Raw genomic sequence first — 14,336 nt, 5'->3', positions numbered from 1 at the left:
TGCAGATCACATTATTAAACATTAATGAACATAATAAAATGTTGGAAAGCTTTTTTATTTATCATTGTATATCTTTTCAATTCATCATCTAGAATCAGTCTTACAGACAGCACAGTAATTCTCAGAGCTTCTGAAGGGCAAAAAATCTGGAAAAGGAAAACAGGTCCCCAGATTATCTACCTAATTGAGCAAGCCAGTGAAAAAAATATTACCAGAGAGTGGTAAATCTTTGAGCCTGTTCTATGAAGTAATTGTCTTATCTCTTTGTATAGCATAATGATTGTGTTTTTAAAGATATGATTTCTATTATGCAGTATTTATTAATATTATAATGGATCATTTCTTTTGATTTCAGGGTCATAAAGGGAAATCCAGCTGCAGTGAAAAAGTATTGCAGGAAAAAGTAACCAAACAGTTTGTCCAATACAGAAAAAAGTGGAAGGAAAACAGGAAATGAATTAATTAAAAGTGTTTTTTTTAAAGAAATAATAGTTGAATAATTTTTTTTAAACAAAACTCATTTTGTTACCATTTTAAATACAAATTTGGGGCCAGATCTTTAAATTGTGTAAATTAGCATTAATCCACTGAAGTCAATATACACCTTCTGCAGGATCTGGCCCTTAGTGTTTTATTGGTTTTATTCTAAAAATAAAATAAAGCACAGCTTTATTTTGGATACAAATATTCCACTAGCATATTGCCGTGTAAATGATTTAATAATTATATATGAGAAATAAAATCTTTCTCTGGAAAAGTTGGTTTCTGTGTGCCTCATTCACGGAGCAGTCTACGTCATAGTCAATTGCAAGATTGGTATCTGCATTGTCTTAGCCTCTGTCTAGAGCTAAAGGGAAGTTATGCAGGCTATTGTGTTTTCAATATCCTCAGATATTCCTGTCACTTTCACTTGCTACCCGGCACATAGTTTTACTATTAGAATAATTAAGAAGTAATGCAAATTACACTAGGTTACATGTAGTGGAGTCTGGTGATCTCTGCACAGGTATAGGCAAAAATGTGGTGGAATGTACATGCCGAGGCAAAGTACAGAACTGTAGTAGGTAACGTTCACTCTTTATTAGATACAAAACAAGGTAAGTAATGTCTGCCCTGCCTACACAAGGAACCTTTACCAACGGAATCAGAAAAACGGTGTTACCCATTGATTACACTGTTATCCCTTAAACCACACAATGCCTTAAACCCTTTGTTACTGCATATTATAAACTTTCAAAGGCCAAGGTACTCACTCACCTATTCAGAAAAATAAATATACTCTAAGTTACATGTGCATTAGTAAGGAGAAGAGGATCCTAAAAATCTCACCTAGACTATTGGTACAAGGAAGAATTACATATGGTTTGTGACAGTTTAACACACGTATTTATACTCTTTGTAACTATAACACAGTTGTATATGCTATTCACCTGCTTCATGCACCTGTACCCGAATGACAATTTTCTATATTTTGTATTCTAGTGTTATTTGTATCACAGCAGTACTTAGAGCTCCCACTGTGCTAAGTGCTCTTCTAATCTCTGGTAAAAAGCAGTCCCTGACTCAGATTTATTGTATGTGTTATTAGCTATTTCTAAAATATTAATAAAACCTTTAAGCTGCACATGTTGCAAATTTTCCCTTCCATGAATGGTATTTCTTGGGTTTTCTTTGAAAGCCTTATAAAAAAAAAAACCACACTTCTCTCCCTCGCTCAGTAAGAATCATTTCATCATGCAAAGAATGCACTAAGGCACTTTTCAATGTAGTTACACAGTTGACTATAAACCAAGAACAGATCGATATCCCACATCCTGTAACTAATGCAAAGTGACACATTGATTGGAGCTGACAGGCAAATGCTCATTGTTAAAAACTGTCCAATGCTAGCAGAAATGTGGCATGAAACAGGTTGAACACACTATAGCTGCCAGAGCTTTGAATGTAGTGTATACAAATGTCAGCATTAGTAAAGCAGTTTTTTTATTTTAGCAGACTGCATAGCACAAGCTGGAAAAATCCAGTGATCTGGGCACTTGCTGCTGAGACAGTATATAGTTGGAAGTGGTTGACTATGAATGCACTGGTCTACAGGAGATATGGTTTTCCAATCAATACCGAAGAAGAGGTTGCAATTTGTTGGGAAAGCTAGACGTGATCAAAGCTTCTGTGAGATTTCTGAAGGAAAGTATTTTGATAGCTTTAAAAAGTCTCTTCTTTTGAAGGGCAGTGTGCCTCTGGCTGTTTCATCTCTGTCATTTTGGACTGGGTTGTTGTCATTTGTAAAGAGCTTTTGTTGGAGGAGCTGTTGATTTATAATATAGGTGTGGATGGTATATAGGTAAAAAATCAGCTACAGAGCTTTAAAAACATAGTGTGGCCTTTGTAGTGAAGTCTAAATACTTCTTGTAAATAGGATTCCTCTAATATGGATGCCCTGCTCTGGACTATAGTTATATCAGGGTATTTCCATCCGAACTAGTGAGATGATGCCAGTTCCTTTTTTTTTTAACTCAAAGCTCCTCCTGCTGGCATATTTGCTGAAACACTCTGCCCTGACCCCATGGAAGAGAGCAGATGTTTCCTCTGCTCCTTGTCAGTGAGCTTTTGTAAGGGATTCTTTTCCTTGGGAATTACATTTATTTTTATTTCCCCTGTAAATTTTCTCCTGCTCCCTCCAGTTTGACTTCCAGTTGGAAGAAAGTGGATCTTCAAGGAAGCTCTTTGGGAAAGGCTGGGGGAATCTCTGCTAACATAGCAATAGATCCCATGAGTGGGACCAGCCCCATGAGGAATATGAAAGGGCTCCTGTTCCCACTTCTAGGCCCAAAACATGATTTGTTCCATGTTCAGTGGAGTGCAGCAGCATTTGTGACATATTCCCAAGCAGCAGAGGTTCCTCTGGTGGTTACCAGCCCACAGGGAAACATCAGGGCACCTGCTCATGCAGCTAGCAACTTGGCTGACTCCCACTTTGTTGCATAACAGCTTGGAGATACAGAAAGAGATCCAACCAGATAGTTTAAGCACCTGGCATCACCCTGCTTCCCCTTCAGGATCACCATCATGCCTCCCTTGCAAGCTGGCAACACGCCTCCCCCTCCTTCCCCCCCTCTCCCCCAAGCAAATGGGTGCAGCAGCAGAGCAGTTTTCAAATGAACACCGCCAGTCTGCAACCCCCTACAAGAGTCTACGTTAAGCAAGCAAGCTCAAGTAAGGGGAATAAAACTCCCCAATGGGCCCCAACAGACAACTAACACCCATTTCCCCTGCTCCTTGGCCAGTTATTCTCTCAGTACTTTTTTCATAACGACCACGTTTTGCACAACTTCAGGTGACGTTTTATGCAAATTAATGACTGAGCTAATATGAATATTTGAATATAGTGTACCTATAACCATAAACTTCCATGCACACACAAATCTGTGTGAATTTAGTGCTAGTAAAAAGCACTGGCTGGATAGCCCTGATAAATGGAGTCCTGTGTTTATCTACACAGCAGCAGTGGGGGCAAGCATCCCACAAACACTGCCCTGTCACCATGCTTGAACTGTGATACAGAGGGAACTTCTTGCATGACTAACACTGATTTCTAACCTCTCTTTAGCTGTGCTTGTGTGTGGCCCTGGACTCTAGTTCCCAAAGGCACAGGAATCTGTGCTGCTACACATACCCAACCTCCAGCTTCCTGGCTGCCTCTGTTCTTTTTTGTATGCAGTGTTGTAGCCAGGTCAGTCCCAGGATATTAGAGAGATAAGGTGGGTGAGGTAATACCTTTTATTGGCCCAACTTCTGTTGGCACGAGAGACAAGTTTTTTGAGCTACACAGCACTCTTCTGGGAAAAGTACTCCCAGCATCACAGCTAAATACAAGGTCGAACAGATAGTTTAGCATGAGTAGTTTGTACATATGCAAAGGGACCGATCAGGGTGAGGTGGCCTGTTTACACCCCTGAAGTCATAGTACAAAAAGGGAGGTTAGTTGGTTACAGATTGTTGTAAAAAGCCATAAATCCAATGTCTCTAAGACCATGATATTTAGTGTCTAGCAAAGTTATGAATTTAAGTTCCCAGGCTCATCTTTTGAAAGTGTTGTGCCTGCTTCTGTTGATGATGAGGACTGAGAGGTCAAATACAGAGTTATCATTTTGTGGAAAGTGTTCACATACAGGTGATAGCCTGTTTTTGTCTTTGTTTTTATCATTTTGCTGTGTGAGCTCATTCGAGAGCATAGTGATTGTCTGTCTGGTTTCACCCACTGTTCTTCTTTGAGTGATTGCTCATGTGTATTCCACAGTAGGTGTGAGTGCTCGCCACGTGCACTGGTTCCGGAAGTTTTTCCCTTAGCAGTACCTGTACGGGGAGAGCACCGCTGTGACCCCTGGAGTGACGCCTCTGTATTGCACTGTAAGGGGAGCCACACACTTCCCGCACCCTCAGTTCCTTCTTGCCGTCAGTGAAGGTAGTCGGAACTTCATGCTCCAGCCTTGCTGCAGCTTCTCTAGTTAGCCTTAGTAGTACAGTTGTTCCAATAGCTGAATAGTTTCTCAAGTGCCATAGACTTCAAGTCATGCGACTCCTGTCGCAGTTCTATACCAAGAAGTGACCCGCATAATCAGTGTCTCCGCTGCTTGGGCGAAACTCAGGTAAGTGAGCGCTGCAGGATCAGTAGATCATTTAAGCTGCAAACTAAGGAGAGGGACATTAGGCTTTGTGCTCTCCTAATGGAATCAGCGCTGGTCCCAGCACCGGCACACCAAACAGTTTCGGTGCCCAGCACCGCGTCCTCGGTGCGGAGCGAAGTCCCCTCCAGTAGCCGGCACCGCTCCCCCTCCAAGAAACAAGGGAAGACAGCGGCGCTGAGGGAAGGAAAGGGGTGAGGCCGGACCCAAGCTGGGCAGCCCGCGATCCCCTTCAGGACCCAGGCCTCCAACTTGCATTGAGTGGAGCAGCTCAGTCCCGTCCGCGCGTGCCTCCCCTGCAGAGAGGATGCCGTTGACATTGGAGGCTGCACAGGCCGTGCATGACATCCTAACCCTCCCGGTGCCCGGAGCGCCACCCGAGACAGGCCCCCGATCTCAAGGGAAGCCGCCACGGGGAGCACAACAGACCTCCCCGATGTGGCACAGTCCCCATTCCGAGGACCGCTCGCTGCCTCGCTCGACGAGGTCTTCCCGCAGCTCACGAAAGCCCTCTACTCCACTCAGGCTGACCGGCTTGCCGCCAGCACGGGAGCCTTGGGGCTCCTCCACACCTCATGACCGGGGACAGAGGCACTGGGACAGGCGCCACCAATGCTCTTCCTTGCGTCGCAGCTACCATAGCCGATCCCAATGCCACCAACGTCAACACTCTGACTCGAGTTCCCACTCTACTAGACATCACACATGGGACTCCTCTCACGGTCCACCGGCACTAGCACATCGTAGCTCCGGCCACCGGGGTGAGTATAGGAGCAGCACCTTGGACAGGTACCAGTCCTCGTCGTCAAGGTCCCGGTCACGTGGACGGCACTGTCGCAGGCACCGTCACTCTCGCCGCTCCTACGGTACCATGCAGTCAACGGTGACCTCAGCATTGGTACCCACCCATCTCCAAGTCGTGCGGCTCAGTGAGAACAAACTGCGCTGCCCGGCCCCAAGTTGGTTAGTGGCATGGCACACCGTGGCAGGGGCAATGGTGTCAATGGGCACCGTGGCCTCAGATGCCCGCCCAGGCGAGATCTTGCTCGGTGGCCAGAGCGTCCCAGGCTCCTTCGGCCTCCCCTCCTCGGCAGAGGGAAAAATCAACGGGTCTCGAGCCGATGGCATCACACCCGGACTCTGACCTGCGCATTGACCCACCGGTACCCCCCGATGCCCTAGGCACCATGCCAGTCCCCTCGCCAGCACCAGAGGAGGCCATAACAGCACTGTCACCCTTCCACAGGAGGACTTCAAGGCTCACCAGGAGCTCCTTAAGCGGATGGTGTCCAATCTCCAGCTCCGGGCTGAGGAGATGGAGGAGCCGTCTGACTCTCTTTTTAATGTGATCTCGTCCTTGGCACCGGGCCGGGTGGCCCTGCCTCTCCACCAGGGGGTAGCCAATATCTCGACTACCCTGTGGCAAACCCCAGCTTCCTTGGCCCCCATCTCCAAGTAAGCAGAGAGGAAATACTTCGTGCCGGCTAAGGACCACGAGTACCTGTATTCCCACCCGGCACCCGGTGGTGGAATCAGTGAACCACTGGGAACATCACGGTCATCCTGCGCCCACCCTCAAAGACAAGGATGCCAGGAGACTGGATATGTTTGGCAGGAAGGTTTATTCCTTGGCGAGTTTCCAGCTCAGGGTGGCCAACAATCAAGCCCTACTGAGCCGGTATGACCTCAATCTATGGGGGTCCCTACCAAAGTTTGAACCTTTCCTCCCGGAGCGGGACTAAAAGGAGTTCAGGGCTGTGGTAGAGGAAGGAGCGGCAGTGGCTAAAGCAGCCCTCTAGGTGGCGTCAGACGTGGCTGACACAGAAGCCCACTCGATGGCCTCTGCCATATCCATACGCAGGGCATCGTGGCTTCTCCTGTCCGAACTGTCTGCAGAGTCCCAGTCCTTGATGCAGGACCTTTCCTTTGATGGGAAAGCATTGTTCGCGGACCAAACTGATGTCCACCTGCATGGGATGAAAGACTCCCACCCCACCCTGCAAACCTTGGGCCTGTACATCCCTCCAGCGAAGGACAAGCCCAGGCCACAGGCTTCGGGTCCCCCTGCTAGGAGCAAATACGAGCCCCCACCCAAAAGACCGAGGGAACAGAGGTGTAGGTCCCAACGTCAGTCCCGCTTGGCCCCACAGCCAGGCCCCTCAAAGGGCAAAAGGTAGGGAAAGAGGCGGTTTTGTTGCCAGGGAAGCCCCCCAGTTAATAAAGTTTGTGTTTTGCAACCGTTTATCTGCCTACCATGTGGAGTGGTACCGTATAACGTCAGATCAGTGGGTCCTTAACACTATCTCCAAGGGCTACATGTTGCAGTTCACCTCCCACACACACGCCCCACACCCTGCCCCGGGTGAGTCTCGGGGACCCGGAGCACGCCCGTCTCCTAGACCAGGAGGTGGCACACCTCCTCCGCCTGGCGGCGGTGGAAAGGGTGCCAGTAGAATTCCAGGGCAAGGGTTTCTACTCCTGGTATTTCCTGATCCCAAAGGCGAAAGGGGGGCTCAGACCCATCCTAGACCTATGGGATCTCAACAGTTTTATGGTCCACTACAGGTTCCGGATGGTATCCCTGGCCTCTATCGTTCCCTCCCTGGACCCGGGGGATTGGTTCATGGCCCTGGACCTCCAGGACGCATATTTCCATATCCATATATTCGAGGGACACAGGCATTTCCTCCAATTCCTGATATGGGGGGACCATTACCAGTTTACAGTCTTCCCGTTTGGCCTTTCCACGGCTCCCAGGGTTTTCACCAAATGTGTGGCAGTGGTAGCAGCCTACCTCCAGAGGAGAGGATGCAGATCTTCCCATCCCTGGGCGATTGGCTTCTCATGGGTGCCTCCCTATGCACTCCTTGGCCCTATGCCTGGAATGTGCTCCTCGGCCCTATGCCTGAAGCCCTGAGCCTGTGGGAGTTTTGTATAGCCCACGATATCACCCTGCGAGCCTTCCACCTACCTGGCGTCCACAATGTGCGAGCTGATCACCTCAGCAGGGTTCTTTCCCACCAGTATGAGAGGTCACTCCACTGGGAGGTCATCCTACAGCTCTTCCAGGAGTGGGGAGTTCCCCAGGTCGACCTCTTTGCAACCAACCAGAACTGACGCTGCCCCCAGTTCTGCTCCAGGGGAGGGGTGGAAAGGGGGATGATCTCGGATGCTTTCCTCCTCCAGTGGTCAGGCCAACTTTTCTATGCCTTCTCACATTTCCCCCAATAAGCAAAGTCCTGCAAAAAATAAAAGCAGACAGAACGCAGGTCATCCTCATAGCTCCGGATTGGGCCCATCAACACTAGTACGGGACCCTCCTGCAACTCTTAGCGGCTCCCCCGCGGAGGCTGCCGCTTCCCCCAGATTGCCTCTCCCAGGAAGGGGGATGCCTCCTCCACCCCAACCTGGCAACACTTCACCTAACAGCGTGGTTGCTCCGTGGTTAGATGAGGAGGAGGGGAGGTGTTTGGAGAACATCAAACGAGTTCTGTTGGAAAGTAGAAAGCCATCCACACAACGGACGTACCTGGCCAAATGGTCCAGGTTCTCTAGGTGGGTGAGGGAGCGGGGAACCTCCCCATTGTCCACATCACTCCAACTTATTCTCGATTACCTCCTGTCTCTTAGGACCCAAGAGCTAGCTCCTGCCTCCTTCAGGGTGCATTTGGCGGCCATATCGGCCTTCCACCTGCTGGTACAGGGACACTCGGTCTTTTTCCACAATATGACCTCCGACTTTCAAAAGGGCCTGGATCGTTCATTCCCATATGCTAGGCCCCCCGTGCTGCAATGGGATCTAAACCTTGTGTTATCGCGCCTAACGGGTCCTCACTTTGAGCCCTTGGCCATGTGTTCCTGGTCTCATCTGTCATGGAAGGTAGCATTCCTTGTTGCTATCACATCAGCCCGACGTGTCTCGGAGCTTAGGGCCTGGACCTCGGATCCCCTGTATACGGTCTTCCACAAGGATAAGGTCCAGCTTTGCCCACACCCCGCTTTTCTCCTGAAAGTGGTCTCTGCCTTCTATATGGATCAGGACATTTTCCTAACGGTACTCTGTCCTAAGCCCCACTTCTCCAACAAGGAGGAGCTGTGCGTAGGGTGCTGGCTTTTTACCTGGACCGAACCAGGCCATTCTGGAAATCTTCACAGCTGTTCGTTGCGACGGCCGAGCGGATGAGGGGACAACCGATTTCCACCCAGTGCCTTTCGCGCTGGATCACCTTGTGCATACGCACGTGTTATGACCTGGCAGGGGTTCCCTCACCACCTATCGTTAAGGCGCATTCTACAAGAGCTCAGGCCTCATCGGCCACCTATGTAGCTCATGTTCCTATCCAGGACATATGTAGAGCTGCCACGTGGTCCTCTGTCCACACCTTTTCCTCGCACTATGTGATCATCTCCCAAGCAAGGGATGATGCCGGGTTTGGTAGGGTGGTACTGCGTCCCAGAAACCCTCAAACTCCTACCCACCTCCATCAGATATAGCTTGGAGTCACCTATTGTGGAATATACATGAGCAATCACTCGAAGAAGAAAGGACAGTTACCTGTTCCACAACTGGCGTTCTTCGAGATGAGTTGCTCAGGTGTATTCCACATCCTGCCCTCCTTCCCCTCTGTCGGAGTTGTCTGGCAAGAAGGAACCGAGGGTCAGGGGAGTGCACAGCTCCCCTTATAGTGAGATATAGAGGCATCACTCCCGGGGTCGCAGCGGTGCTCCCCCAATACGGGTACTGCTAAGGGAAAAACTTCCGGCACCGGTGCACGTGGCGAACACGCACACCTACTATGGAATACACCTGAGCAACACATCTTGAAGAACACCAGTTACGGAACAGGTAACTGTCCTTTGTCACTGGGGTATTGAGTGCACTGGATGAGGTACACCACATGTTGTGATAGGCAGTTGTTGGACCCAGGAATCTTGAAAGGTGTGTTGTGGGGGTACTGATCACTATAGCAGTGGAGATACAGCTGCAGGTTTTGTATCTGTTATTCTGGCAGGGCATGGTGCCGCTTTGAGTTGGTGTGTCCTGGTCTGTGTGGCGCTTGCTTGTGATGATGAGCCTGGAGAGGTTGGGGAGTTACTTGAAGGCCAGAAGAAGGGGTTCAGGAAATCTGAAATGATGAGCCAAATCTGCTACTTTTATAAGTGGAACTTCAATGGAATTTTGATGTCTTAGAGTAGTGCTGAATCTGGCCAAATAAAGAGAATAGAATTGAACAAAATACTGTATTTTTTGCTACACATAAATACTTTTTTTAGCATACAATACATGTTTATGGTATGCAAGCAAATGTGATAAAATTATGAATAGAGTTGGTTGGAAAATGGGTTTGTTTTCTTCAGAAATGTTTGTGTTTTCTTTGAAAAACCAAACATTTTTGGTTCAAATCTAAAAATTTGGGGGTTGAGGGTTTTTAACAAGAAGTTGAAATTTTCTGTGGCAAGCAGACTCTTTGTGAAAAAAAATTTGGTTTCTCAAACTCCCAATTTTCTGTCAAAAAGCTGTTTTGACAGAATTTTTGACCAACCCTAATTGTGAATTGATGAATTCACTACCCTATATCACACCCAGTACAAAAGAACTAGATGAGACTCAGGTTTTATAAATCACAGAATCATAGAATATCAGGGTTGGAAGGAACCTCAGGAGGTCATATAGTCCACCCCCTGCTCAAAGCAGGACGAATCCCCAGACAGGGGATTCCAAGGCCCAGAATTTTTTTAGGTTTTTTTAAGCCTTTTCTGGGGGACTTAGGATCCCTGAAGGCCCGCATTTCATCTTACTGTGCCCATTTTGTAGGTTTCCCAAATTCCTGATGGATTAGTATCTCATGGCATTTATGTGTGACTAAAGGTCATCTAGAGATGATACTAGGAGTAAAATAAAAAGACTAGTGTGAATGAATAGAGAAGTGCAAAAAGTAACCAGGGGTCATGTGAAATTTAAAATATCCATCTCTTGTGTCTCCCGGTATACTTAGATTTCAAGTTCTGTGCAGCAGGGACCAGCTGTTTACAGTGCCTAGTATAATGCCGCCAATTGCTAACACAATACAAATAATAATAATAATTTTATCAATAAGATGTGGAGGAATCTAAAAAAGAGAGAATATGCTGCCTCAGTGTAAGATGAAGATATAAATTTCCCGAGAGGAAAAAATCAAGATCTTGACAAAACTAATGGTCAAGAAATTAAAGTTTGAAGATTGATAGACAAATACAAATACAGGGACTTAGGCTGTGGTGAAGCCTGGAAATGCTCATCAGGGCCAGAAAACAAAAATATGTAGAGAGCTAAGTTTTGATTAGGACTACACAGTAATACCCAAAAGACTTCTCTCTACAGCCGGTAACCCCCTGACCCTGGCAGAAGCCATGGGACAGAGGAAGCTCCCCTTGTGGCCCCGTCAGAAGCCGTGGAACAGGGGACCCCCCCCAGTGGCCCCCCCAACCCTGGCAAAAACTGCAGGAAGGGGGGCCCCCTGCACCCCCCAACCCTCTCCCTGGTAAAAACTCCTGGGTGGGGGAAGCCCCCACAGTGGCCCCTGACCCCATCCCTGGCAGAGGAAGCCCCGATTGCCCCGACCCTGACCCTGGCAAAAGCCACAGGGTGGCAGGGGCAGCCCCTATGCCCGATCCTGCTCTCTGGCAGAAGTGCCTGGGAGGCAGAGCAGGAGAAGCCCCAGAGTCCCGATCCTCGTCTCCCGCAGAAGTTCTCACTCCCTGCTACAGCCCCAGGGTCATGGCATGGGGACAGAACTTCTCTGGTCTTGGGACCGCAGGGTGGGGGTGCAGAAAGGAGCAAACAGGTTGTGGAGCGGGCAGAATGGGGGGACCCTGGGTGGAACAGGGGCAGATCTGAGGGAAGGGGCAGAAAGGGGTGGGGCCGTGGGCGGGGCCATAGGCAGAAGTGGGAGAGCCCCTCCCCATTTGTTCTGGCCAAGGGCCCTGAGAAATTTTTATCTGCCTCTGCAAGCACAGCACAGCTCAGCTGGATCAGAGTATTAGGACAGGGTGTTCCGAGTGGCAAGTAGCTAGCTGTGTACACACTGTCTCTGGTACTCTGCCAGAGCATGAATTTGCTGTGGTCTTCAAAACATGTTGTGAAACTTAGTTTTTTGGCCAAGAATGTGAATGAATTTGGGGTAATATTATGGAACATTTTTGGCCCTCTGGCACATTGCACTGGTTTAAAGAGGTTGACAATTATTATTACCCAATGCAGGCAGCACTGGTTAATGTTTTGTATTTAATATCTGTAATGTGCCAGGATGATACACACAATGTCTGTTACATAGCAGGACTTACTTATTTTTGTCAGCACAACCCAAGCTGCAGGTCCTGATGGCAGAAACCCCACCCAGTACAGGGGGTGCAGCAATGCAAGCAGGGGCGGCTCTACAAATTTGGCCGCCCCAAGCAGTCATGCCCGGGAGGCGCCCCCGAGCCGCGGGCATGACTGCGGAGGGTCCGCTGGTCGCGCGGCTCGGCTGGACCTCCCGCAGCTGCGGGCGGTTCGCTGATCCGGCGGCTCAGGTTGGGCTGCTGCAGGCATGCCTGCGGGAGGTCCAGCCGAGCCGCGGGACCAGCGAACCGTCCGCAGTCATGCCTGCGGGAGGTCCACTGGAGCCGCCGGCCGAGCGTCCCCTCCGCAGTCATGCCTGCGGCAGGTCCGCTGCTCCCGGGGCTCCGGTGGACCTCCCGCAGGCATGACTGCGGCAGGTCCGCCGGCCCAGCCTGCCGCCCCCCCGGGAAAGGGCTGCCCCAGGCGGGTGCTTGCCCCGCTGGGCTCTGGAGCCGGCCCTGAATGCAAGCTTCCTACAACCTTCTCTCTAGTTAGGGGTCTACAACCAGTCATCACAGCATAGAAAGTCAGAAGCACCAGGAAAAAAGGGACAGGGCACTTGGGAGATGTACTGGTTGGGCTCAAAATATATTTTTAAGGGGGACTGTTGATTGGATAGTAAAAGCCCACCCCTCATTGCCCTGTGAGTTTGGCTTCGAGGCATAATGGAAAAGAGGGGCGCTTACAGCTATGTAAAGAGAGAAAAATAAAAAACATGGTCCTAGATAAGTGAACAAATCTAACAGAATGAGGCTCCAATAAGAGTTTAACGGGGTTAGAGAGGCAATGGGGCTACACGCGAGACTAAGGATATATAAATGTCCGGAGTGGTATAAAATTTTATAATCAGCAAGGATGCGGTATATGCCCTGTCTGACACACAAAAACTATTTCAAGAAATGCTTTTAGAGAGCTTTTTAAATATTGTTGGGAAGATAAAGCTGTAAAAGACTTGTTGTCAATTCAGTGCTAACAATGCTAGACTCTCTTTCCTCTACAGAAACTCCACATTGTCTTGTTTACATGGATACATGGCACAGAGTGAAGGCCACACAGTACAAAGTCATTGACAGAAGATGAAAATGAATGAAGATTACTGGTACTTGTGACGTCTTCCTCTCTTATTTTCCTGACTGATATGGGTGATGTGATAATCTGAGGGGCACCCTAATAGCATCCTTAGTGAAGCATTTATTTTTGACTCCCATCATCACACGTCTACAAACCATTAGAAGAAATGATCGGTCAACTACCAGAGGATACTGTGGAGTCCCAGGGCTCAGATGAGCTTGAGTGCAAGATCTGTTACAATCGCTATAATCAGAGACAGAGGAAACCAAAAGTGCTGGAGTGTTGTCACAGAGTATGTGCCAAATGCCTTTGCAAGATCATAGACTTTGGGGACTCTCCTCAGGGAGTCATAGTGTGCCCATTCTGTAGGTTTGAGACATGCCTGCCTGATGATGAGGTTAGTAGTCTTCCTGATGACAACAACATCCTTGTGAATTTGGCTTGTGGGGGAAAGGGGAAGAAGTGCCTACCAGATAATCCTACAGAACTGTTGCTAACTCCCAAAAGGCTGGCGTCTCTTGTTAGCCCTTCTCACGCTTCCTCCAACTGCCTGGTTATAACCATCATGGAAGTGCAGAGAGAAAGCCCACAGACTCTGAACTCCACCCCGGTGGTGGAATTCTACAGGCCCACGAGTTTTGACTCTGTTGCAACTGTATCCCACAACTGGACAGTGTGGAACTGTACGTCCTTGCTCTTCCAGACCTCAATTCGAGTGCTCATTTGGTTGTTAGGTTTGCTATACTTTAGTTCCTTGCCTTTAGGGATCTACTTACTGGTATCTAAGAAAGTCACCCTGGGGGTTGTCTTCGTCAGCCTTGTTCCTTCGAGCCTTGTTATTCTCATGGTTTATGGCTTTTGCCAATGTGTATGCCATGAGTTTCTGGACTGCATGTCTTCTTGATAACAAATATAGTCAAATAAGATACTGCCATGTTTGTAGCATAATTTATCTTCCCTATTGTATTCTTATTTATTATTATTATTCATCACACTAAACAGAAGCAGTAGCCACAATTTTATGGTCCATTTATTTTGTTTTTTAATTTTGCTTTGATATTTATTGTGCTTTGTTCTACTTGTTCATTATACTAACCAATGGAAATAGACTTTATATGTCATTTTTTAAGGTTAAGCTATAGGAAAAAAAGCAAAATTACCTAACCTGATGCTGCTGCCCTTATTCAAATAAGTAGCACTTGTCTTCAACTGGATTAGTCACA

The 14,336-nt window shown here is 48.2% G+C and overlaps 1 protein-coding gene across 3 annotated transcripts in view; it reads left to right on the top strand.

The window, feature by feature from the left end:
- RNF182 (ring finger protein 182) overlaps positions 1 to 14,130 on the top strand; it is a 37,590-nt gene extending 23,460 nt beyond the window's left edge. For 2 of the 3 annotated variants that reach the window (XR_006577138.1, XR_006577139.1), the window contains 2 exons: positions 93 to 247; positions 356 to 453. Coding sequence is in view for 1 of the 3 variants with exons in the window: in XM_045006723.1 (XP_044862658.1) it covers positions 13,280 to 14,017 (738 nt within the window). In the remaining 2 variants the exon portion in view is untranslated. Of the gene's footprint in view, positions 1 to 92; positions 248 to 355; positions 454 to 13,042 lie in introns of those variants that run through there. The other variant, XM_045006723.1, reaches the window with a different exon arrangement.
- The last annotated feature ends 206 nt before the right edge of the window (positions 14,131 to 14,336 follow it).

The sequence above is a fragment of the Mauremys mutica genome, chromosome 2 (genome assembly GCF_020497125.1).
Source record: "Mauremys mutica isolate MM-2020 ecotype Southern chromosome 2, ASM2049712v1, whole genome shotgun sequence".
Taxonomy (NCBI): domain Eukaryota; kingdom Metazoa; phylum Chordata; order Testudines; family Geoemydidae; genus Mauremys; species Mauremys mutica.
The sequence above is the reverse complement of the archived record's forward strand: the minus strand, read 5'-3'. Positions and strand labels throughout refer to the sequence as shown.